Source organism: Pristiophorus japonicus, chromosome 5, assembly GCF_044704955.1.
Source record: "Pristiophorus japonicus isolate sPriJap1 chromosome 5, sPriJap1.hap1, whole genome shotgun sequence".
Taxonomy (NCBI): Eukaryota; Metazoa; Chordata; class Chondrichthyes; family Pristiophoridae; genus Pristiophorus; species Pristiophorus japonicus.
This window is the reverse complement of record NC_091981.1, coordinates 165,399,350-165,425,995: the sequence shown is the minus strand read 5'-3', so window position 1 is coordinate 165,425,995 and position 26,646 is coordinate 165,399,350. Positions and strand designations below refer to the sequence as shown.

The following is a 26,646-nucleotide window of genomic DNA, read 5'->3' as shown; positions in this document are numbered from 1 at the left end:
ATGCATTTACAGACATCATATCCCATCATTCCCTTTCCAAAATAAGGCAGAAGACAGTGACCAATAATAAATATGTTGAGTATTTTCACTCATTTTATTTTCTCCAGCAAGGTCAGTTTCGTAAAATTACATAGTTTAAATCAAAACTTGTCAATGATGAAGAAATTACCAGAAAAATAAAGATAAGATGAGTATGAATGGAAGTATCTCATGTAACTTGACCCCTAATTGTTACCAGAAGCTTTGCTTCTACTGTGATGGTCATCTCTAATTGTAACAGTGGAAGACATTTTGGTCATTATAACAATAGAACAGATAAGAAAGTTTTTCTTTTTCACTTTAGTTCTTTTTTAGCATACATGTTCCTTTTTACATACACTTATCATTGTAAGCTTGGCTTAATTGGTAGCTGCTTTTATAGTGGGTTTGAGCCTCACTCTGGTATTTCAGCAAAAAACCTAAGCTCACACTTGGTGCAGTACTGATAGAGTGTTACATTGTTGAAGGTACTCTACTTCAGATGAGTCCCATCTGTATGTTTCTTTGGTTCAGTTAAAATTCCATGGCACTATTTAAAGAAGAACAGAGAGCTCTTCCAGTGTCCCTCAACCAACACCACCAAAAATAGATTAATTGGTCATTCATCTCACTGCTGATTTTTGGGAGGATAATTTGCTGAGACTTTTACCCATATAAAAACTCACTGCACTTTAAAATAATTCATTATGTGGCTCTTTGAGACACTTGCGAGAACTGGTGAAACCCTATATAAAATCAAATCTATATATTTACCTTTTAATTGGTATAGAATTAAAAATGTAAACATAGATTAAATTGATTCAAACATAAACTGGTTAAAATGCTATCAATTCAGTTATACTGATTACCTAAAGCCAGATTCACTTATAGTATAGTATTTGTGGATTAAAGTGTTGTTAAGTGGCCACCTGTTTATAAAGACTAAGCCTAAAACTGTCAAAAACATAATGGTATGTGTAGATTATTTGTGAGTTCAATATATCATCAATCACTCCAACCTTATCTACCTTGTTTCCATCTATACTGTGTTTATGTTTCCAAAGATTGTCTTGTTGCTTTAATACAGATTAGCATATTGTGTACTAATTCTGATATAATCTATTTGTTTTAGGGACCAATGGGAATGAGAGGCCCACAAGGAGCCTCTGGTGCTCCTGTAAGTGTTACAACTTCTTGTTATTTTGCTCTTGCCCATTTATAATTGAAACTATGCAACACATTGTACTACCTCCATTTGAAATGATCATGATTAACATTTATTTAAGATACTTCAGACATGAATAACTTGAATCAAATGCATGTGTTCATTTTTAGGGTTCTCCCGGCCCCCGAGGAATCCAAGGCATTCCAGGTGAAGCTGGTGCAACTGTAAGTACACTTCAAAGCAGAATTCTCATAGTGTGGCAAATTAAATAATTTGTGAACCTTTAATTTCACATTGATTTTGATTTTCTTTTTGTTCTTTTATTCACTAGGGTCAACTAGGATCTCGTGGTCCTCAAGGTACACCTGGAAAACCTGGTGAAGATGTAAGTATACATTATGAAGGAGTAAAATATGAATCGTGACAGCATTTTTAAATGTTGTCAGCTCCTTGATTCACAACTATATGTATCAATCAGATAATATCACTCATTGTGATGCTTTATATTGTACCTAACAAAGGCAATATCTAGAGAAAATAAATTACTGTTATGTTCTGAATAATTGAAAGTAATGTCTACATACTAGAGCTGGGCATTCAGATCATTTTTACCTGCAGATTGAGAACCTCACGCAGCCTCTCACTAAGATAGGAATTTGTCAGAGTCCCTCATCCAAAAGTGAGATGTGAAAATGAATGAAGAAAATATTTCTGAATCACCAGAGTTTAGAAATTTGTCTTATCACAATGATATTTTATTGTAATAAACTGCATATTTCAAAGAATTAATTCTTGTCAAGACACCCTGAAGTTTTGGCTTGGAGATAGTTGCATAGGGCTTCTGAAACTTCTGTTTCTTTTTCTCTTTAGTGCCAAAGATAAAGCGCTTGCACTGGATTATAGGGAAGGGTCCAGATGATTCACAATGAGATAGATTGCCAGTATTATCAACACGCACAGAATGTTCACTTTCTGTGATTGATGCTACTGTTGGCAAGCATCTGACTTCTTAGAATCTGAATGGGCTGAATTTTTGGCTCGTTTGTGCCTCTGTTTGCGCCCTGGAGGGACGGTAAATGACGGTTCTAGGTGTAACGCCGAGCATCCAGTTTTTAGCGCCCAGCCGGCAAAGTCGGCTCATTGTTTGCAGCGGTGCAAAAACTTACCGTCCCACCCTCTAGTTTCACTGAGAACATGTCGTCAATCGTCGTGCAATGCTCCGCTAGTACCCCGGATGCAAAATTCAGCCCTAACACCTTACTTAACGCCCACCCCAGGAAACGTCTGATAAAACAGACATTCCCATGGTGCAGCAAGCGGTATTGGCAGCGTATTTAAATGAAGGGTTGAGGATCCCACAGCGCAGGTCACATTGACTGCAATGGTTGCACACATCACACTGTATGAAGCTCCGACTTGCAAACGGCACTTTTATCTGCCGTTACAGAGCCCTTACAAGGTGAGTGAGAAAATTTAATGGGGGCATTAATAGTTCACTAGTATATCATGCTCCATGCTATTGCTAGGCGACATCAAGCTACAAGAAGGGCTCTTGGCCATGTCGGCCCATGGATGAGGAGAGGCTGAAGACATCTGTGGAGGTGGGCTTACCACCCACGGCTTACAGGCACCAACGCTCATACCTCCAGCTCTCTGGAGAGCTGTGTGTGAGAAGACTGCGCTTCCGAAAGGAAGTGCTGACAAATATGCAATCTCCTACAGGCAGACCGATGGGGCAGCCTTCAACACTCCCCTCAACAGGTTTCCGAATTCATTGTGGTGCGCTGCATGTTGCACAACTTGGCCATCATGAGGGACCAGGCATTGCCAGTGGGGATTGCAGACCCACCTCAGGAGGAGGAGGATGATGAAGAGAAGCTTGGCGAGGCCCCCATTGGATAGCCACACCATCCACGGGGAAGGCAGCCGGACCAAAAGTCGCACGTCGCCAGCTCATAATGGACGTGTTCTCCGAAATGGAGGAAACTGAGGGATGGAGCTAATACTTAACACACTATGTGCCCCTATATAGACACTTCTCCGGTGAACGTTGGGATGATACATAAGACACCAATGGCAAAGATAAATTTTACTGCAGCAAAGTAACAAAAATTCCCCCCAACAAAATAAAACCATGTAATATACAACAATGAAGTTCCTTAAATCAACAAAACCTTTTTAACACTGCGATTTTCGGCTGGGGTGCAAAAACTTACTTGTGTAACGCCTGATTTTGCGCCACCTAATTTTTTTGCTGAATTTTGCAGACGAGGATGCACACTTTTTCCAGGCGGTATCAGGAGCGTCTCGTCTCCATTACTGCCTCGAAATCTCAAAAGCCGAAAATCCAGCCCTGTGTATTTAGTGCCTTCTCAGAATTGGGCCAGATAAGCCCTCCATAGGCATCCTGACTACATTCGCCATCAGGCCTGTTCATTCAGGTGAAGGTTTGCTTATTGTTACACATTATAAAAGAAGATTAGCTTTCTGATATTTCATGATGCACAATAAAAAATACTATCCTATTAATGAATAATTAATTACTTAATATTAAGTATTTATTTTAATCATATTTGTCCAAGTTTCTGAGGAGGTCTTCCCTCATGTTACCCCGACCAAGAAGACAGCTAGCTATCTTCTCCCAGTTCCTGTCAATGCCAATCTGTAAGCAGCATAATGTTCATGAGTACACGATGGATTCAAGTCAAATTTCCCAGAGTTGCTCTCTGCATCTCTGCAAATGGATCTGGGGAGGTCAGAAATGACCCTGTAGTTAATTTGAGCCCTATCTGTCCAGAGTAGAATTTTAACAATATATACCAGAAGTGAATACATTAATATATTTTTTCAGGTATAGAAAAGTAGAACATGTCTCACATATGTAGCTAGTAATATAATCGACCTAATAATATAAATGTACTTGCAAAATCTCTTTAATTAACATTGTATTAGTACTAAGTATGTACTTTTCTCTTACAGGGCGGAAGTGGCAAATCTGGCAAATCTGGTGAACGTGGTATTGTTGGATCTCAGGTAAGAGATGTTGCAGTATGTGGTTTATATATATATGTGCAATCTAATAATATCTGGTTTTGTACTAACTGACTTGAAGGCAGTGATACTTCTGTTGAATGTAAATATTTATTTTATGCTTTCTTTACCAAACAGCCATAACAACAATTTTGATGATTCAGTTGTATTTCCACTTCCTCTTCATAGGGTGCTCGTGGTTTCCCAGGAACTCCTGGTCTCTCTGGCAGGAAAGGACACCGAGTGAGTTAGACTTTTTATTTTTGATACTTTTTTATATCTTTGTTCAACTACAGTAAATAATAAGTGCTACACCATTTAACTGATATTTTATAATATCTTCCATTTTCTTGCAGGGTTACAATGGTTTGGATGGAGCTAAGGGGTTTCCAGGTGTTGCTGGTATGAAGGTAAGATATGCAGCTACGATCAAGTTACAGTAGGCTGAGCTGTTAAACATGAGTTAGGGAGTATGCTACTTATACGGTAAATAAAATAATATTTTTTGGCTTAGAAATTTGGTAGCATCCATTTTTGGGCACCTTAGGGATTTTGGGCCTTGGACCTCATTATCATGCAATTGGCGCAGTGCCACGTGATTGGAGGGCTGCCGAGGTTTGGGAAAGAAGATCGTGGGGATCTGGAGTATTGTTGGAGGGTCGAGAATGCTTTCAGATGTTCAGGTGTAGAAAACTTTGTATCATAGTTTTCTATATAACATCCATTTTGGGTGAAATTTATGTAATTTTGAATTTTAGTGAACACCGAACAGGAGTACAAAATTGGAAATCTCATTTTATACTCATGCTAGGTGAATATTCCACTGGGAAATTAGAATGTATCGGACAAGAAAATACCATTGCAGTCCATTTAGGGGGTCCCACTACACTGAAGTCATAAGCTCCCTTGCAAAGAGCAGATACAGACTTTTGTTACACTTTCCCTACAGTGGAAATCTTCCTGCACTGACCTTTTGCTAAAAATGTTGAAGAGAAGTAGTTCACCCCTTTTTTGTCTTCACTGTGCCAAATTTTTCACTAGAGCCTATTTCCATGTCATAATACTGACATGTGTAAATCTCTGTTGCTGTATGGATTTTCAATGGAAATCTAAGCTCTTATCTCAGGTATTTTTTGTGGATTCTTTCTCCTAAATTTCTGAGATTAATCTTTTCAGTCCAGTTAGCTATTGTACCGTGACCAACTAGCCTATCGTATGTTACGATATCCTAGTAAACACCCACAGCGTTCCATTAAATGTGCGTTATATCAAAATATGCCATAAATAATGAACGTCAAAAGCAGTCAGTTGCAGCTAACATCATCACAGCAAGAGTTCGCAAAGCACCTGGTTCAGCACCTTTGCTCTTTACTTTCCATGCCTGTACTAGAATTAAGGAATTTATGGTTCCCAAGTGCAAAACCATCCATGAGGTCTATACAAGACTGATTAGTATCAACCTATAGTCATACAAATGAAGCAACAATAAATAATAATGATGTTGTCTAACATTTGTATCTCCCAGGAGTTGGAGCCTTTCACTAACAATGCACATACAAAAGGAATAGTTAAACAGAACAAAATATTATGTGGCTATAATACCTGCAAAAAAAATACAGCACCAAATGTGCTGAAAAACTGCTGAATGTGTTTTATTCTTCACCACAGTCATTAATTGATATGCCAAATGTTCTATTTACAGACCATATGTGAAAAGTTACCATTTTAAGAGGGCAATGACTCATTCTTTGTCAAAAAACACATTTCAGCTTCATAGCCATGCATATCCCAGTGCAGAAATTAGAAACAGATTTATAACTTTGGGGCCAATAATTATTTCCATGGCAGAACACAAGAGAAATTATACAAATCAAAGGTTGAGTGCCTCATCATATCTTTAAGGAAAGGAAAGCTGCTTTGGGTTTTCAAAACTGCAGTGAACAGTCAAATGCCAGACTTCCTTGCTACACGCCTGGACATATTTTAAGTAGATTTTCAAATTCATCATAAAACAACCGAAACAGTTCTACAACAGACATGCCAAATGTTGTTTCTGGGCACGTATGAGGTGTTTCATAACTCTCCATATTTGATGATTTCTACCAGATAACTAGATGTTATACATATCGGCACCTCCCACAAGAATCAGAAATGCTTGCTTTCAGGCCAGTTACAAAGTTTGAGTGTCTTTGTATATAATATGTGGCTATAATACTTGCAAAAAAAATACTGCACCAAATGTGCTGAAAAACTGCTGAATGTGTTTTATTCTTCACCAGTGTCATTAATTGATATGCCAAATGTTCTATTTACAGACCATATGTGAAAAGTTACCATTTCAAGAGGGCAATGACTCATTCTTTGTCAAAAAACACATTTCAGCTTCATAGCCATGTATATCCCCGTCCCCCCAAAATGGAATTGTATCGAAGATCATGGCAGACAATGCAAATCTGGCATTATCTTTATACTGAATCATATTTCTGACAGTCTACAGAGACAAATGTACTACCTTGAAGTGGGACAATCTACAGCTTTACAGCTTCATATTTTGAAATGTAATTTAAATTTTGTTTACCTAGAAAAGGCATTACATTACAAGGTAAATATCTATCCTGACAATATTTGAAAAGTAAGTTTGTAATTCAAGTCCACAAGTTTGTGATGCTCTTGATTAAGTAAAAATCAGAGCAAATATTTTAACTTCACTTCTCTCAAGATTGGCTGTGTTCAGTTTAAATACCTGTGAATTGGCAGCCAATAATCCTCATGCAAGTATCGACCCTGTGTAGTAATTTTCTCTTTTTATTCATTTGCAAGAAAGTCAGAAACATAATCCAATAGTGTTAAAAGTAAAAGAAAGCATGTTGGGTTTATCAGGCTTTATTCATTTATCCCAGAGGTCTGGAGTAAAACTTGAACCGATTGGTACAGTATGTCATCAAAGTCAAGCCAGAGAAACTCACATCTCCATCTTTTTTTGTAAATATGACATTATATATGGTATGCAGAGTAAAAGTAGTAAATTGCTTCCCAAATAATGTCAGAATTCTGTACTCTGTTTTATCTTGCTGCTACCTGGCAGAAGACAAAAATGGAATAATATGATTACCATTTAACGTCACCTTGTCAGCTAGTGAGGAAATGGTGCACAGTCCTACTCCTCCTAATTCAAAGTTGTTTAATTCAAATTATCTGACAGTTCAATTTTTTTGTATTAAATTTACACATTACTTTGCTATTTACATTGCTTCACTCAAATTATTATACATTACAATTTTTTCCCATCACACAATGACATTAGATGTATCAGGAATAGACTGTGAGTGGACAACCTCTGTTACTAAACATGTGGAACACTTAGCAACCATTGCAAGCTATAAACGGAGCATAAGTCACTCATCACTGGAGTAGTGTTTCTACTGCTGTGAGAACAGTGAGCATATATACTTTTCAATATCTAGAAGAAAGCACTGAACAAAACAAAGTTTTCTTGATTATGTTTGTTTCAAGCTGGCCAGTCATCAGGCGATGAAGTATTTTACATGTCTTTTTGCACAAATTAAACAATAGGGTCTTTGTTATCAGGTAAGGTTAGAATATATCACCCATTCAAGTTTCATTGTTGCAGATATTTTCCTGTGTTATTAACATTGTAAAAAGCAACTAAAAACTAAATATTGCTTTCATTCTTTTCCCCAGGGTGAAACTGGTAACTCAGGATCAAATGGTAGCCCTGGACTCATGGTATGTGTTCATTCATTCGAAATGGAAGAATAGTTTTAATCACACACTGTGTAATCCTTAAAATCAGCTTTGTACATAATGTCGTATATTACGTTTTAAAAAAAACACTTTTTTTTATACTATCAGGGTCTTCGTGGTAGCAACGGTGAGCGAGGCCGTGTTGGAGGTGCTGGCCCAACTGTGAGTTTCAAGTTTATAATACTTTTTAAATTTCACTTGCTAGTGCTTCCAGTATGGAGCCTTGCTTAACAAGAAGATGAGACAATTGAGCTTGGTGGTCAGCGCATCTAATTCACAGACTGCCCAATTTTTCCGTTATGAATTGGCAGATCTTCCTTCCCATTGAATGAGGCCCTGCACTGAGGTCCCTAGTAGTATTTTTGAACAAAATTAAATATATGCCATTAAAAATAGATCTTTAAGATTATTTTTTAAATATTGCTATAAATAAATGTTTTGCCTCTTTGCAATGTTATATTACATTATTCCATTCTGGCATTTTGATGAAAGCATTTATTTCATTTTTTTTTTTATTATCAATTTGATGTCTATTGATGGTCTGTCTTGTAGCATTGAGCATTTTTAGATTTTGGTAAGTTTATTAATACAAGTTTTGTGTTTCCTTTAAGGGTCCCCGAGGCAGTGATGGTATGTCAGGATCTTCTGGCCCTCCTGTAAGTATTCCACTTGCATAATGTTAAATTAATCTTAATCCATCTTTAATAGGCAAATATGCAATTATTAACAAGTTATAAGAGTGATTCTACAATCTGATGCCCTCGATGGGGAGCCATGCTCTCTGGTAGTATGGGTTGGAGAATCGGGGCTATAATGTTATAGCCATGTTTTCAACACACACAGCCTGTGAGTGGAGCCTCCCTAATTGGGCTATGGGATTGTGGAATCATTCCTTATAAATAATGTTCTCATGCATCCTCAAGAATAATTGGCAATACCTCACACAGATGCGAAATATATCATCATTGCATCACCAAGTACTTTTGTATATTACTGTTAGTCTGGCACTATGCAATATGAAAAACATTCCATATAAATGATAAGTTAGTTTATATTATATGACTTCCATTAAAGTTACTTACTGTCCATGTTAGTACTTCTGCAAAGGATGTATAATTATAATGTAAATAGACAGATACAAATACTGGAACTATATCTCTCCAGGTACTTACACCTGACCTATATAAGCAGAAATAAAGGTCCACTGCAATTCCATTGAATTGATTTTGGTGGCGGTTTTAACTATTTCACTGTTTACTATCGTCTTCATCAGCATTAGCATAAAAGTTGTTCCTGCAGACATTTGATAAAACGTTGAGCTGCATGGTAAATTGTGGTATATTAAAAAAAAAATCACAAAAAGCAATCTTACTATTTGTAATTTATTTTCTTTATAGGGACCCATGGGTACCGGTGGTCCACCAGGCTTCCCAGGCAGCCCTGGACTCAAGGTAACAGTTGACATTTTGTGATGTTACAAAAAGTGAATGCAGGGCGATATTATTTAAAAGTGAACATGTAGTATCACACAAACAATTTTATTTGCAATGTGGGATATTCTTGCATTTTTATAACCCTTTGTCTCTAACCATTAGAGATAATGAGAATGCTTTAAATAAGCTTTTTATCAATTCATTGTAACCGGTCACAATTCAGTGTTCAAATTTCTGATTATATTAGCATATGATTTAAAAATGCTTAAAGTCTGGCCATGATTCCTATTCACAGAGCCCAGTTGTAGCACAGGTGTTTCATAACCGATTGCAAAAATTGTTTTATTGTTTGAGCATAATTCTACACAGATCAAACATTTAGTGTTTTATTACACAAATGTCAAATTTATTGCATTCAATATTACATTAAAATAAATATTGTATAATACTGAGATAAAAATTACATAACTAATATAATTATGTAGCTTTTATCTATAGTTACAGGTTTGACTCTAGATAAAGCAGTGCATACAAGAATAATAATTGCGTTTAATTTTATCTTTATGCTAGCCACATAGGGACCATTTTAACTTACACCTCCATAAATCTGAGGGTGTAACAATTGGTAGCTGTAACTAGGCATCTATTTATTAACTTAATTTCTCATCGGTATCCTGTTTTTTTGTGCTTCCTATTTGGACACTTCTAATGTCACAAGAGTTCTGAAACTATGTATATTGTTATATAACTTCCTGCCATTGGCCTGATCATTAAGTATCATTTAATTTATATCACAGAATAAAATCAAAAGCATCACCATTTGATTTTTGATTTTGGAATGCATTGACAGTAATTCAGATCTTTTAAAAGTTGCAGTTTCTCCACAAACTGAGTGAAGATAAAAAGAATAAAGTTATAATTTATTCTGGTACCAAAAGTTTTTTTAAATTAAATATCCATTAATACCATGTTCTCTTCACTGTACATCAATTGAAATGATTCATAAATACTATGATATTTTTGTTAGGTGGGATCTACTACGGTTACCATTCCATTTGTTTTAACGTCCTTATAAAAACCATAGAATGAAAAACAATGGGCTAGAAATTCGGTTCTCAGCGATAACAGTATTTTTTCACCAAAATTACTGTTATCGCTTCACTATCGTTATCAGGCCTGGAATTCAGCCTTTAATTTGCGCAGCGGTAAAAATAGACGTTGCATGAGGATTCGCACTGCAAACCTTGCCTTCTTTAGTCTGAGGCCAATATCGCTGCGAGTTGGGCCTTGGGAGGGCAGAAAAACACCTAAAAATAAATTGGAAAAAAAAAATTTACAGGACAGTTATCTATCGAATCGCTGCAAAAGAATTTCAAAATAAAAACTTTAAGTTACCCTTTTTGCAGGTCTTCATACTTCCTGCTGCTCCAAGGGCTGCAGCGCAGCTTTTTACATGTTGGTATTTTTTGTGCAAAATACGGGTGCGCACAGAGCCACATTTTTGGTGAAAGCGATATTTCAAGTCTTGTACGGCGGCACTCCTCTCTCCTGGGATATTTGAAAACCGCCACCACAAAACGTCTCCGAATTTTCTGCCAACCGGGTTTTCGCCAAAAAATGTGAAATAGCACCAAAAACCTGGTCGCAAAATCGACGAATTTCCAGCCCATCGAAAAGTAAAATAGTCCCCAACTAAGCAAAATCAGACTATCTTAGTGTGTAATGTTCAGTTAGTTGGAGAAGGTTATAAAGAAAGTTAATTTTGTGCTGGATGTACTTGGTATTATATCAATGAGCTGTTAGCACATTAATAAATACAATATACCTGTCATAACAACTTGTGTTGAATACATAATTTAATTTACTTTCATCTCTGCATAACATAGGGTGAACTTGGACCACATGGTGTTCGTGGTTCAACTGGTGCTCAGGGCGCTAGAGGTGAGCCTGGTCCTAGTGGTGCAGTTGGTCCACTGGGTCTTTTGGTAAGTATTTGTCATTACAATATTATTGCATTTTGAGATATGATTTGATCTAACTGGAAATATTTCATCTACTATATTCGTACTTTTTTTAATCCTAGGGTAATTCAGGTTCAAATGGTATCACTGGATCAAAGGGTGCAGTTGTAAGTATATTCAGCACACCTATGTAGTGCTTTCATAAACTGCCTCATTGATAAGTCCAGTTATATTTTAAAATATCAAATGTTTGTCTTGTACATTTTTTTTACATAGGGTACTCCAGGTATCGCAGGGGCTCCTGGTTTTCCAGGGCCACGTGGTATGTCTGGCCAACCTGGAGTAATGGGTCCTGCAGGTCTTCGGGGGCTCTCTGTAAGTAAAATACACAATCCTATAGTAAAGTAATTACCATAAATAATCCCTTCATGGAATGAAACAATGACATTTTACTAAAGTTATGACAACATTTCTAAAACCTTATATTTGTAAACTTTCTGCTCAGGGTGAACCAGGCACTCATGGTGTCAAGGGTGAGACCGGTTCCAAAGGCGAGCCTGTAAGTACTTTTTATTTGACATCCACTTTATTTTTTAATTGCACATTTTCTTCCATATTTTTGATTGCCAGGAGATTTTCTGTCAACCATGGCTCATGTCTCCATATTTTTGCTCCAAAATCAGGGTGATGTCGGCCCTGCAGGTGTTTCTGGTCCTCGTGGTGAAGAAGGCAAGAAAGGACCTCGTGGTGAAATTGGTTCTCGGGGACTTACAGGAATTTCTGGTGAAAGGGTAAGGTTAATTTTAAATTGTAAAAATTACACTGACATATAACTAAATTATATTTACAGATTTTCAGTTTTTTTTAAACAAATTGATAACTACTGTTGATTTATTATAATGTTTACAGATATTTAATGAAATAGGAAAGCTTCTATCCATTGTTTGTAATTATAAAGTCCTAGCAAGATATTTCTGGTCTAATGAATCTGAAATTATCAAGAGATTCAGTATACTCACAAATAGATTTCTATCTGAATACTATTGAACATTTTAATTATAATAACTTGTTAGGATAATTTTTAGGACGTTCTAATGTGCTGATCACGAGTTTTGTGTGTGACAATCATATACATACAGAATGAACCATAATAATTTTGCCTGCATAACATTAGTCTATGTACTTTATAATAATTATATATATAAATTAGTATTATAGTAAAACAACAACATTTGATAAATGAGAAAATATTAATTCTGGCTTACAATTGTTTCACCAGTAAGATTAACACATGCACAGTTCATTGAGTCCCATGTGTAAATAGATTTTCAATCTTTTCTCTCATTTTATTTGCAGGGTACCCCGGGTAACCGTGGTATTCCAGGTTCCAGTGGAGCAGTTGGTGGCATGGTAAACTTTGCTTTGTTAAGATTAATGCATCAAATAAAAATTAAGAAACATGTGGTTATATATTGTACAAACTATGATAGTTCTTTTCTTCGCATCAAATATCTAGAATGGCACATTTATATGCAACGTTCATAATGTTGCTACCTTATTTTCTATTTCATTTGTAGGGTGCACCTGGCAGACGTGGTGAATCTGGTCTTGCTGGTGCCAAAGGGCCTCCTGGTGACATTGGGCGTCCTGGTGAAGGTGGTAGCCCTGGTGCACGGGTGAGTATAATTGAAACAACAACAATAGTAATAGGCTAGTTATATTGCATAGAATTGAAAGTAATATTTATCTTTTACTTATATACTTTTAAACTTCATATAATGTTTATAACAGATAACTATTTTCTTACTCATATGTACTACTGTAGTTTATAATTATAATAATAAACATTTTAGTAGAAATTTCCAGAATTATATTGTAGATAATAAAAAATATCTCTTAAAATCTACAATGTAATTTAAACATGTTAACTTATTTCCTGATATATTTTTTTCATAAATAAGTCTTTAAAAAATTAAATGTTACTGATACTATTTTTCTTATTTCTTAACTTGGAGCTGGTGTCCGATTGGCTTTTTCAGCTATATCTGTTGAGGACTTTTAGGAGCAACACACTTCCGTTTTCACAGATGGAATTGTCACCATTCCTAATTAAAATTAATCCTTGAGAGTTTTTTTTAAAGACTATATGAAAATGAATAGAAAAGTTCAATAGAAATCTAAAATCAGATACTATACATGATGATCGAATGAGATGTAAAACTTTTTTGCTTTCCTCAATATTTATAGGGTCATTTTGGACAACCTGGTAGAACTGGTACTGTGGGAAATCAAGGTGTTCCAGTAAGTTTTCTTACCTTTCAGTAATGTGTTATTTTTCAGGGTCTCGTAGGTAGTACTGGCATTGTAGGTGCTCCAGGAAAGTCAGGTCCTGCCGTAAGTTGTTTTTGAGGTTTTCTGCTCCCCATTCTTGACCGCTTATTCAATCTAAGAGTAGGTTTGAATCAAGCATGGCAAATTGCATGGGGATACTACATTACAAATGTTACAGAACATTTAAATAATGAATAGGCTTCAAACGTTAGGTTTTGCTAACCTTTAAGGTAACAACTTTTTACATTAAAAAGTAATTCAAATAATGTATTAATGTAGGTACAGTAACTGCAAACACTGTGCCATTTAGTGATACTAACAACTACATGTTTATGATGCAATAACATTGCATACTCATTATTACTTAACAAAAGCTATGTCCTATACCCAGTAACATGAAATAATATTTTCTTTTAATATTGTACACAAAAACTGCACTTCACAATTAGCTACATTAAAGCAAATTTATAATTGCATTATCAGTTACTCATTACCTAAATATGCCATATCCATATATAGGAATTCTAGATACAGTCGCTTAAATATAGCTTTGCAGTGACATTTATATGGAGAAAGTATCCAAGACTGACAGTGCACAAGGAGTTCTTTTCACTAAAATAATTTTTAGCTAAACAAAAGGAAAAATGTCAGAATAGTCTTCTTGAGAAAGTATTGGCATTTAGACTATTAGAAAGGAGCGTCCATACGGCAACATTTTAAATGTTATATTAGATCCTAACTATATGCCTTAAACATTCTGAGCCACATTGATTAAGAGTATTAGTTATCTCAATTCAATTGCAGTAGTTTAGTTTACTTTGATTTGGTTTCAGTTATTTTATGTATTACTTTCTGGTCATAATTAGAGTTTAAGTAACATTATAGTATCCTGAACTAAATCTCAGACCAATATGTAGTCCAGCAGATTAAAAGGTACAAATCCTGCTGCAATTTACATATCACTGGAGATAATATCATAAGATAATTAGTAATAATGGTTATCCTCCTCAATTGATTTTCATTTTTTGTTGTTCATACCACAACTTTCTACAATGTGATGCTTAAAGTACTAAAGCCTACTAATGTGTTAGATTTTGTGCATTATACCTTATGCTGCAATACCAACTATTACAAAATTACAATTGAATAACAATGCAAAGTGTTCGTTCATATGTTTTTGCAATTAGCAATAATATGCATGGATGTAAAACAATAAACCAAAACACAATTAATTGAGCTATATGCAAAATGAATGTACAGTAACTTGTGAAGAACATTGTTTCATTGTCTAAGATCATACATTGTAGGGCGCAGCTGGTGAAGAAGGACGTTCTGGTCCCCCTGGTGCTGTAGGCCCAAGAGGTCAGGCTGGCATGATGGGCTTCCCTGGTCCAAAGGGCGCTACTGTAAGTAACACAATTAAATTTTTTAATCAGTAAATAAACTCTAAAATTCAAAATATTTTGTCTTAACATTATCTGAATAGCCTTTACCATTGATCTATAAATATCATTTTTTGAAACTGAAATTATTTAAATGTTAAGTTTGTTTAAAATAACTTTTTCCTTAAACACTTGTAATATTCGATAAACTTAAACAAAATGATTTATATTAAAGCCAATTCCGTTGTGTATTCTGAATTGTAGCTTTGACACTCTAAAGCTTTGACAGTTTTAGTTAGACAAACGATAAGTGATTCTGGAGATTGATTCTGCTCATAAACAGCTGGAGAAAGTGTTGTTATTCTTTAGGGGCTTATACACTTGATGCATCAGCTGTTTAGATTATGGCTGAGTGATGCTCATGTGCCAGATTCCTGCATTTGCATAACTAAAACCAGCTCTCATATCCAAATGGTAGAATTAATAGTTTCAGTAATGTAAATCCAGGGGGCTAATGTATGGGTGCCAACTCCCACGGTCTGAACTACAGAAGTTCTAAATGTCAAAACGCCTTTTGCTTGTTCCGCACTAGCTCTGCAACCATATATTATCCAACAATTAAGTCCCAAATTTTAACTCAGAAACAAACCCTGTTAGTCAAGTTAAGTAAAATATGAGCTAGTTGAAATAGTCCTTCATTTGGATCAGAGTTCAAACATGATTCTTCAAAATGCCAGAGATTAAAAAACACCCTTGTGATGGAGTCATAACTTATTCTTATTGCTATATCTGCTTTATTTTCCAGGGTGCACTTGGTAAGCCTGGAGAGAGAGGAAATGTCGGTTCTATTGGTCCTAGGGTATGTTCAATGTCATTAGTACTTCTGCAATAGTTTCAATAGTATTGCTTATTTGATGCTTGTATAAAATCAATACATAATACACTCAAGCAACAATGGTCGATTTGGTCACATAGGGCCCGAAATTGATGAAGTACGACCACCGCCCGTTTCTCAGCGGTATTCCGGCGGTACGAGGTTTTTTACTGCCCACATACTGCTAAAATTGAGGACCGCTAATCTGGTGACATTTTTTTGGGTGGTAGTGGGACCAGTATGTAGCGGGCGGTGGCAGGCATTGTAGTCGATCAAGATCAACTTTTTTCTCGATCGTGAAAAGAATGGACTTCTGCGCATGCGCGATTTTTTTTTTCCTGAGGTCATTTTTCCTACGATTTTTTATAGCTAATGGTCTCTATTCTGAGGACTTCCAACAATTAGATTCAGCCCACTTGTGAAATTCATGCCAGTTTTCCATGTTCAATATTGGGGTGAAGAACAAGAGCCCAACAGTCAGCAAAATGACTGCAGCAACAGGATAAAAATAACTTGAAGGGAAAATGATCAGTGCGGAATCATTTTGTAAATTCAGTATAGTGACAGGGGGAATGGGTGGTATGGAGGGAGTTGTTTAATCATCAATTTGAGTGAAAGGACCTAGAATGATAAACTTTAAACTGGATAAAGAAATTCCAGTTTCTGAGGACGCTAGATACTAAGCAGCCTTTCATCAAATGCTCCCATTTCCAAAATGGCATCCATACTGTTCGCTTAAGATCAGATAAAGACCTGCTTTTTTCGGCCGGTATTTAGGTCCGACGGTACATGGATGTTAATGATGAAATTACCATTTTGGGCAGTATTTTGGCCTTAAACGATGGGCGGACAGAATCGAATACCGCCGGCAGTAAATGACTGATGAAATTTCCACCCGCAGTATTGTGGGCGGTATCTGGACAGCAAGTTATTTTTTTTGATGAAATTTGCATTTCTGGGCAGTAAATGGGCGGTAATATGCTGAATTTTGGTTTGAGAGTTGTGCTTTTTTCAATTGTGTAAGGGTAGAAACTATTTTTGTGATATTAGCGGATAAACACTTAACTTGTTTGCATAATGTTCCTCTGTCCATTATTTTAAGAGGGTTAACACATTTGAATAAAAAGGGTTAATTCCTACATTAAAATAGCACAGGTCCATTGCATTGAACAGTTAAGTGTTAATCTGCGAATATTGATAATAGTAACTTCCAGCTTTGTGTCTGATCTATGTTGACTATGTCACAAATTCCTCCAATAATGATGTCTGTCACTTAAAGATAATTTAACCACATTTACTATGTAGGAATGACTATATATTGACTTGAACAGAGAGTAAAATCGAGCAGGTAGTAAAACAGGTGGATGATCCAATCCCAAGAGTTTCTTGATGGGAGGGTTGGGTTACATTATCCCCCTCTAGGCTTTGAAATTCAGCCAAAAAATTAAAGTATTCAAATTCTAATGTATCTTCTGAAATTCATTACTCCACTATTTTAGTGATTTATTTAAAATGAGTTCATAGCACCACTAAAATGGTAGAGGGATGAATTTCAGACAATTGCATTAGCATTCATAAGCAATGTTTCATGGCATAATTCAAGGCTATTATCTTATTTTTCTAAAAAGGTAAACTTTGACTCAACATTAGACCACTTAGACAATCAAAAAATGCTTTGTCCAAAAACAGGTAACTAGTCTAAAAGCTATAGTTAAAAACCAAAGTGGACCTTCAGCAGTACTCTATTTGAGGAGAACTGTAAGAATATTTACTACAGACAAATGGCAGTCTGCTATTCTGTGAGGCAAGTTAATCATTACTTTTTTCATATACAAGAAGCTACATTCCAGGAGCCTACCTGCCTTCAATTACTCACAAGGGTCATGCACATTGGGTCCAAATTTCCCCAACCCCTTTTTTCAGCGCACTCTCCCAAGATGCACCGACTTTGTGCGCTGGAAACGGCGCCGAAAAACTTACTCCCGATTCTAGCCACTTTGCTGTGTGTCCCAGGTCCTGGCACTGCACTCCTCATGGAGTAGGGGGGTGGAGCTACAGCCCTGCACCGAAAACAGTGCCGGCAGCTGCTCGTGTGCGCAGTAGAGCGGTCGTGCATGCGCAGTAGCTCCGTCCCCATGATTGTGATGACGATGCCTGCGGAACGCGCCCAGCCCCTATCCCAGGCCGAATGGTCTGCCGCACAGGCCGGCCGCTGAGGGCTATAAGAAACAGCTCGGTGTGACTGAGTTTTGATCGGGACGAGAAAAAGAGGGGGTGAGAGGTTGGTCGTCTTTGGCTGCAGTCTAATGGTTTGGACCAAGGATAGCTTGTCGTGTAGCGACGTCGCTTGCCATGCTGGGCTGGCTTTGTGTTTGTTTGGTTGGGTGGCAGTCTTGTCATGTTAAAGAAGCACATATACAGTGACAGCCATGTGCTTAACCTACATCCCATCCTATGTATCAATAAATAACCAGCGACATGCAGTTAGGTTGTATTACAAATAATTTATGTGTGAAGCTCTTTGAAGATGTCACTGTGCAAAGATGCTTAGAATCATAGTGCCATGTGTTGCGCTGGACCTCAGTGTCCTTCCACACGTGGCCTACCTGGCTCGAGCACACGCCGACCGTTGAGCATGCGCCCAAGTCAGTCCCCATACGTCTCGCTGCCGTCGCTGCTGCTTACTTTTACCCTCCAATACTCTGTGCTGCCCAGCCACTGCTTCTGGTCTTTCTATCTCTCTCTCTCTCGCTCCGATGTCGTCTGTCCCTCTGGCGCTCTCTCTCTCTCTCTCTCTCTCTCTCTCTCTCTCTCTCTGAATCGGGACTCCAGAATGGTGTGAGCCGAGCCTGGGCTCCAGCGCACTTGTGTACCCACCCCTCCGTCCATCCGCCCATCCGCCTGTACTAGCCCGCCCGGGTTAGTCTTGAGGACAGCGGTGTGCGTGTTGTTGTGCTGGAGCTGCTGGCCAGCACCGACATAATACCTTTCTGCCTACGACCTACGACCCCAGGGCTGAACTCGGGCGTGTCGGCCGATCTCCGAACTCCTTTCGGAGCTAAATGGAGTCGTCTGCAGTCCCTCACGCGAGGGAGCCGAAGCCCCATACCTCTGCCAGGTTTCAGGCTGCCGTTTTTAAAATCTGACCAAGAACCCGAAAAATGGGCAAAAAGGGAAAAAATTCCCACCCAAAAAGGGTTGAAAGTCGGTGGGGCGGCAACCACGTTCTCCCTCCCCAGCCCAGGCCGAAGGGACTCCCACACGGCCAGCCGCTGCCAAGTTTAGTTGAAGGTAGGATTTACTTCAGCTCTTTGTTAATTTAATTATTTACTTCAGTTCTTTAGTTTCTTTGAATGGTTATTACTGCTTGTGCTTTGTTTGGTGCTTGGTGGTGCTTGAAATGTTGTTACTTGCAGCAATTCCTTAACTGTAAGTAAGGGCTTTCTGTGCAGACAAAAGTGGACACATATGTTGCCCTAAGTTAGTTTAGTACAACTTTTTTCTAGCCAAATTGACATAAATGGTGTAAGTGGCTGGGAACGCCCCCTTTTGAAAAAAAAATTGACCTAACAAAAAACCTAACTAACTCACTTACACTGGCGCAAATTAAATGGCCATATTTGCAACTAAAAAGATACACCAGAAACATCAGAAAAATCAAGTTACACCAAAACAAACGGTGCAACTCATGGGGAAATTTGAGCCCTTTAAGTGGGAACTTAAGATAAGGAATGTTTGGTTGCAGTTTGGATGAGAGCTTACAAAATGATAGGGGGGATTTTCAATTTTGACCCAAAACGGCCATTGAACTCGGGAGTGAGCCCGCGACACCAGCCTACGGCTACAGTTACAAGGTTTGGATCATTTTCAGGTTCGGACCTTATTTCAACTTTACCAGCAAGCTGCGGTGTAAAATGGGCACAGGTTGCCAGATTCAGACTGCAAAAAATCGCCGGCTTCCTCAGAGTGGCTGGCAGATAGGGTCTGGTCCTCTGGATCTCACAAAGATCTTGAAAATAAAAATACCTTGTTTTTCTATGGACTGTTGGTTAGATTTATCAATGTCTGGTACAGTTGGGACTCATATGCATGGCATATACTACACCGATATTAAAATCAACATTACAATCAGCATCCTATGACCCCAATTTACATATTTAAATAACCTCGTTCCCATTTTGGATGAGAGAGGCTGGACATCTATTTAAAGACCTGCCTGAAAATGGAATCGGGTGGGCAAATAGGTGCCCTTCAGATTTTCCTCGGCTGATCATCTGTTTTTCAGGCGAGTAAAGGGCAACCAACGGTTGAAAATCGCCCCCCAATGTGTGGGAGAAAGAGCAATTATTGTTAATATTTTCTGATCTATTGCTCTTATTAAATAAAGTTTCTATGGGAATGATACAAAATACAAAGATAATATATAATAGGGCAAAAGTTGACATTTTAAAAAATTCATAAATCTGTAGATAATTCTCAATTTCTGGAGAAACATGTAGCAATCATTCCCATGTCTCCAGTAAAGTCAGTAATAGAGCATGAGGCCACTGTATTGGAATCTCCAAAAATGGCAGACACAAAATGCAATTGACCTATTTGTTCTAAATGTAGTATGAAGAATACAGAGATGACAGTAAGTAGCGTTTATTGATGTAAGTAATAGCACTGACAAGAGTTTCCTCTGATCCTTTTGTCCTTCAGGGTACACCTGGCAAAGATGGTGAAACTGGAGCACAAGGCCCTGCTGGTGTCACTGTAAGTAACCATTACAAACATCAAACTATGTTACTTGTTTTAGAGTCAAGCATAGACCTTAAAATAATGCTGCATGAATATTAATTGATGAACGCTTAACACATTCATATGCAATTCCTTTTCCTTTACTTTAACAAAGGCTTTAACCAATTTAAAATAAATGGGTTAATGCTTAGATTTAAATTTTGTATATAGATGTATTAAAGTGTTTGCATGCTAGTATTCACACAGTTCTATAAAGGCTATTATTTTGAAATCTGAAAACATTTTCTTCATGCAACTTTATCAGGTATTAATATACTGGTAGATGTTATAAAGTAGCTAAACTAATAATGGACTAATTAACATTTATGCCATAGAAATGTTTAAAATACAATATTATTACAGAATAAATTAATTTACTTTTGACTACCATATAATGTATATACAAGTTTGACAAGTTAGATATAGTTAGCACTCAGCAATTTGACCTGATAAACAAGTTCAGTGTTGTTATTCTTTAGGGTGTTATTGGATCAAGAGGTGAACAGGGTCCATCTGGCAGTACTGGCTTCCAGGTATGTCTCTGACATTGAATATCTTTTTTGTACTAGGTACAATAGTATATGCATAGTTGAATTATAACACTTTTACATATAACAGCACAGTAAAATGGGATATAAAAATATGAGTAAAGTAATACTGTATATTTTACTATAAAACGCAAATGGTTGCAATTGGTAGGTGTACTGTTCTAATGAAAATATATTTAAAATAAATGGGTTAACATCTTTGTATAATTAGCAGACAATGGATGTTCATACATATGTTTAAATGTATGTCTTAATAACACACGACTTGATTTCAATGCAAAAATGTCCTTCTAGCAATTTATTTAGTCATCTTTTCCAAATGTTACATTATGGTTGACTGGGAGTTGTTACAATAAAATCAAAATTATTAACCAAGTGATTGTATCAGAATTACCTTACAAGCACGGAATTAGAAAATGACAAATATCCCATCACTGATGGAGATAAAAGATTTGGTGAACCTACTGCAAGTGGTTGCAGGCTGTAGTTAGCCCAATGATAACTGTTTCTATCTACCTGGAGTTTATTTAAAACGCATTAATTAAATCTTAGTTCCACCGGGATGTAGTATGTGTTTTCCACATTAAATAAAACAGATGTATTACTGATAAATGTAATTCTTGTATTAAAACAGTTTGTTTTTGAAGTGACAATAAAGGGTATTTACTAACTGTTAAATATTGCTGCAGTTGAATGGCTATGAGTGATGACAGAGTCTTGTCTTAGCTAAAAAGATGGATTTTAAAGATTTCTCATTTCATTAACACTAATCATAAGCAGCATGCACTAATTACAAGTTTTAAGAGTAGAATTACTGTCAATGATATTATTGTACAAACATTCAACATACTCATACCAAGTTCTTCCCTTTGTTAAATTAAACGGGTTAAATTGAACTGATCAATTCCTCTGTTTAAATAGTAGAGGGAGGAAGTTAGTATAAGCAAGTTAAGCAACTCATACATTAACATCTCCAGTAATAATTTCTACAATTTAATGTTTTTTAAATTTGGTGTAGTTACTGAGAAGGATGTAGTATAAAGTAATTTTCCCAAATGTTTTTTTTTATTCTTAAGTGAATAAACAATAAAAAAGACTTTATAAATGTACACTTCTAGCCTTCTGTCAAGTGCACATGATTTTTCACCCATTAAAATCTCTTATCTGGTATTGCAATCATAATGTGTTAATGTTGGCATATTCTTTCTGTTATTATAGGGCATCCCTGGTCCTTCTGGTGCAGTTGGAGAACATGGTAAATCAGGTGATCGGGTAAGGCAAACAATCTGTCCATTCTATGAGGGACAAAACATGAGAAATAGCTTGTATGATCCATAGTTTGAATTTGAATAATCTGAAAGGTATGGTGCAAAATTATGGAAATAATGAACTTTGAAAAATCTATACAATATACAAGTGAATGATGTGCCCCACACCACCCCCCCCACCCACACGTTTTTCAGCAGGCACTGGGCAGCACATGCCTATCGCCCCAATGAACTTCACTGGAAGCCCATACTATTTTCATGGTCAGACCTGATTAAAATATTATCGGCAAACTGTCCACAAGATTACTTTCTTGGCCCTACAAACATTACCTACAGGGTAATTTTTTGAGCAGCCTTCAGTGGTACCTCTAGGACTAATGGGCTGGCCACTTTATGTCGAGTTCCACTGGGCATAGCACATGCGCCACATGTTGCAGAATCGAAAGTGCATCAGAGTCCTATATGTTATAAGATCAATGTTCCCTGTAATTTTTTTTGGTGCACGGGCCCTTTAACTGGCTGCTTGGCCCATTCAATTGTTTTATGCATGCACGATATTTACATTGAAAAGGCCGTGAGCAGCTTGCGTGGGACCTCCACATGGCCGTGCAACTTAGTTGGGATGATGCATAAGACCCGATTTATATAAATTAATGAGGCTCCTGTCTGCTTTAGGCGGGTGTGCTAGTTGCATATTTTGCAGGCACTCCAAAATCCCAGCAGGCCAGAGATCAGCGGGGACAGGGCGATAAATGCTGCACTGTGATTTTGATCTCACTACCACCCTATCCGCACAGAAAAACAGGGCTGTACCGAGAACAAAATTTGCCCCAATACCTCCAATAGCTTGATTTCATTAACAAATGATGCATCAATAAAAAACCTTTTCTGCTAGCCTTTACCCACGGAACAAAGGTTAAAGAACAATTATGCTTCTAAATTTAAATATTTATCCTAAGATAATCACATTAAATTAAATATCCTACTTGCATTCATGCATATTAACCTGTGGGTGATGGAATTTGGGGTACATTTTCATCTTATCCAGCTGGGTGATAATTTAATGGGGCAGATCGCACACTCTTTATAGAACCACCTGATTTTCATTACATTGATTTCAACAGAATGAAATTCAGGTGGTTTGTATAACAGGCAGACAACCCACTCTGTCAGATTACAACCCAGACAGTGCAGATGAAAATCTACCCCATTATTTTCAGCATTCATACCAGCAAACTGGAAAGCTTCTTTTATTTTTCTCCATTATAAATCTATTGGGGTATGGTTCCCTTTTTGAGCTGTGTGTAATGAAATCATAAATCCAAAGGGCTTCTGAATTCATTATAATAGCACTCAGAGCAAATCTTCACCATAATGACCAAAGTTAGCATATTTGTTTCTCTGTTAATTTTAATTTGTACTTTATAATGCACTGCAGTGTTAAAACATCTTACTTATTACCCTTTCATTTCTCTGCAGGGTATCCGAGGTGATTCTGGTAGTCCAGGTGCCATTGGCTCAAGAGTATGTTTAAGTCTCTTCTATGGTTTTGCACTTGCAGTTTGTTTAATGTCATACGATCACGATTAAAGTAGTGTGCTTACCATTTTCCTATGTAGGGTGAACGAGGTCTTCCAGGTGAACGAGGTTCTGCAGGTCCCCATGGTGCTGTTGGTCTACGTGGTCCCCAAGGTGCTCCTGGTGCTGATGGTGGAAAGGTTTGTTGAAAGCAAACAACTCTATTGAACAACTGACATCTGCCTTCTAAAAGTTATTTGAAAACAAGGAAGGCGTTTCATTTGTATCTTAAAATCTAATTGGTGCCACCCAAATATATTCAACAGTTAATTAGTGAATTTCTGGTGGCTCTATTTTTCAATTATATCACAAGTTGATACTAGTCTCCTGTATAACACAGTGTGCCTCACTCCACTTCGTTCTAGTGTCCGCTTAGTCCGTGACATTGGATTCAGACTGCATTCCTATTGCTATGTCAATGTGAAGGGAAACCACTTTGCACTGACCATACACCATTACACTGTAATGCACCCTTCATTTCCAGGGGGAAATTCTAATCAAAGTCATTCATAAATGATACATTCTCCATAGTTTTAATAGTTTCTCACAATTTAACTCTTGAGTTCTTAAAACATTTTTACAATAACTATTAGGAATCTTTTTAGGAGCTTTATTATCAATATTCAGCCTATGCTTTGGTGTCTCCTCTGATCTCTAACTGTATTTCTTTAAAATAATTTATACACATCTTATATGGTATTAATATGGATACAGAGGGGGACAAATTCACATTCACCCATTTTTCTGGCATAAGATCTTCAAATTTTGTGTCATGAACTGCCAGGCCTGAACTATGCCAATAATGTGCCGAATGCCATATTGACTTGGGTGACTTTTAATTGCTATGGGCACACATCGGAAACTGGCACTAGGCTCCTTAAATTGGAGTCACATTTCTTGGGAAGAGGTAGCAAAGGGGCTTTCAATGTTAAGTATAGTGCCGTATTAACTAACTCTCAGCAACCTTAATCAGTTGATTCTTCTTCCTTATTAGGGTGAAGCTGGTATTGCAGGTCTTCCTGGTCATCAAGGTCCTCAAGGTTCTTTCGGTATGTCAGGTGAGAGAGGTGCTGGTGGTGCTCCTGGTATCAAAGGTGAAAAGGTAAGTCATTTTTTGATAATGTAAATCATTTTTAAACTAGTCATAATTTTTCCATTTTCTTTTTCCCTTGTTAAAGACCCCTAGCTTCCTATTGATTAGTAGTATAGGCTTCTGTAGCACTTGAGTGATCATGCATCTTTTTCCCCTCACTCTGAAATATAATGCACCACTACTACACAGTGTGTTATCCACCAATCTAAATAAAAACTGTTGAAACTCACTCATATGTTCTATTATTCTTATTAGGAGCTTTACAATGATAGCTCATTCTATATGTTTCTATCATTTAGTATTTTATTTAAAGATGTAAAGGATATACTATGGTGGAATTGTAAAACAGAGCAACCTCAACTCTTGACCAGAGCAATATGTATTGTACAAAAAAAGTATAACCCCATTAGCAGTTTTGAAATGAATGCTTTGAAGAATTCATAGATATTAAGAAACAACAATATGTGTTGTCACTTCTTATTTCTATACTATCCTATTTTCAGTCTAACTCATCATGCATGTTTTATAGGGTGATCAAGGTTCAGTAGGTCCTCAAGGAAATACAGGCATGGATGGCCCACGGGTAAGTGTTCCATGATTATTTTCTGCATTAAACTTAGGTCTTTAATACCGCTGTATCTGTGTGTGCATACCAATATAACCTTTATCTTAACATTACCATACTACTATTTTATAGGGTGCTCCTGGTCCTGTTGGTGCTCCTGGTCCTAGTGGCCCTTCTGGTGATAGGGTAAGTTTCTGAAAGCTTACATTAATCCCCTTATAAATCCCTCACTATCTCTTTTTTTTTCTCCAGTTCTCATACAATTTCCAATCCGATAGTTGCTTTAGCACAAGTTTTTATGAGATTTCGTGGGCTTCTCACCAATATGATGGTTTCAGCTCCTGACACCAATTCCTTTATTAGCAGCCATTTATCCTTGTGTTAATTGCTGTATTATTGCCATTGACATTATTTTTGTCATTGATAAAATAACTTAACAGCCAATTGAGGAGTCAGTGTTTACTTAGCAATAAACAGCTCCCTGTGTAATTAATTAATGGTGAGACCAGTGCTCGAGATCATCAGCCAACAGTTACCAATGGTTAATTTTCTTCTCCCAAACTCAGTCATAATTTATTACTTTTTCGGTTATGAAGAAAATCCAAGCCATTATGTGTTATGAATATATTTGAACTCTTTACATGCTAACATGGCTGAAATTCTGATTATTGTAGAACCATTGAAATTTACGGCACATCTGATATTCAAAGGGCATCACCATGACACAACAGCCATCTAACAGACCGCTACTGTTCTTACACTACAATTACCATGATATTGTATTGTATTCATCATTAACATATCAAACAATCAGTATAACTACAGTGAATTCTGTCACCACAGTTAGAATTGGTTG

The 26,646-nt window shown here is 37.0% G+C and overlaps 1 protein-coding gene across 1 annotated transcript in view; it reads left to right on the top strand.

The window, feature by feature from the left end:
* col1a2 (collagen, type I, alpha 2) overlaps positions 1-26,646 on the top strand; it is a 56,237-nt gene that overhangs the window by 11,256 nt on the left and 18,335 nt on the right. Inside the window, exons 7-34 of the mRNA XM_070881077.1 lie at positions 1,151-1,195; positions 1,354-1,407; positions 1,515-1,568; positions 4,163-4,216; positions 4,403-4,456; positions 4,570-4,623; positions 7,916-7,960; positions 8,087-8,140; positions 8,590-8,634; positions 9,376-9,429; positions 11,298-11,396; positions 11,495-11,539; positions 11,649-11,747; positions 11,878-11,931; positions 12,056-12,163; positions 12,729-12,782; positions 12,950-13,048; positions 13,620-13,673; positions 15,011-15,109; positions 15,891-15,944; positions 20,661-20,714; positions 21,218-21,271; positions 22,505-22,558; positions 24,034-24,078; positions 24,174-24,272; positions 25,127-25,234; positions 25,755-25,808; positions 25,923-25,976. Coding sequence (XP_070737178.1) covers positions 1,151-1,195; positions 1,354-1,407; positions 1,515-1,568; positions 4,163-4,216; positions 4,403-4,456; positions 4,570-4,623; positions 7,916-7,960; positions 8,087-8,140; positions 8,590-8,634; positions 9,376-9,429; positions 11,298-11,396; positions 11,495-11,539; positions 11,649-11,747; positions 11,878-11,931; positions 12,056-12,163; positions 12,729-12,782; positions 12,950-13,048; positions 13,620-13,673; positions 15,011-15,109; positions 15,891-15,944; positions 20,661-20,714; positions 21,218-21,271; positions 22,505-22,558; positions 24,034-24,078; positions 24,174-24,272; positions 25,127-25,234; positions 25,755-25,808; positions 25,923-25,976 — 1,800 coding nt within the window. The remainder of the gene's footprint in view (positions 1-1,150; positions 1,196-1,353; positions 1,408-1,514; positions 1,569-4,162; positions 4,217-4,402; positions 4,457-4,569; positions 4,624-7,915; positions 7,961-8,086; positions 8,141-8,589; positions 8,635-9,375; positions 9,430-11,297; positions 11,397-11,494; positions 11,540-11,648; positions 11,748-11,877; positions 11,932-12,055; positions 12,164-12,728; positions 12,783-12,949; positions 13,049-13,619; positions 13,674-15,010; positions 15,110-15,890; positions 15,945-20,660; positions 20,715-21,217; positions 21,272-22,504; positions 22,559-24,033; positions 24,079-24,173; positions 24,273-25,126; positions 25,235-25,754; positions 25,809-25,922; positions 25,977-26,646) is intronic.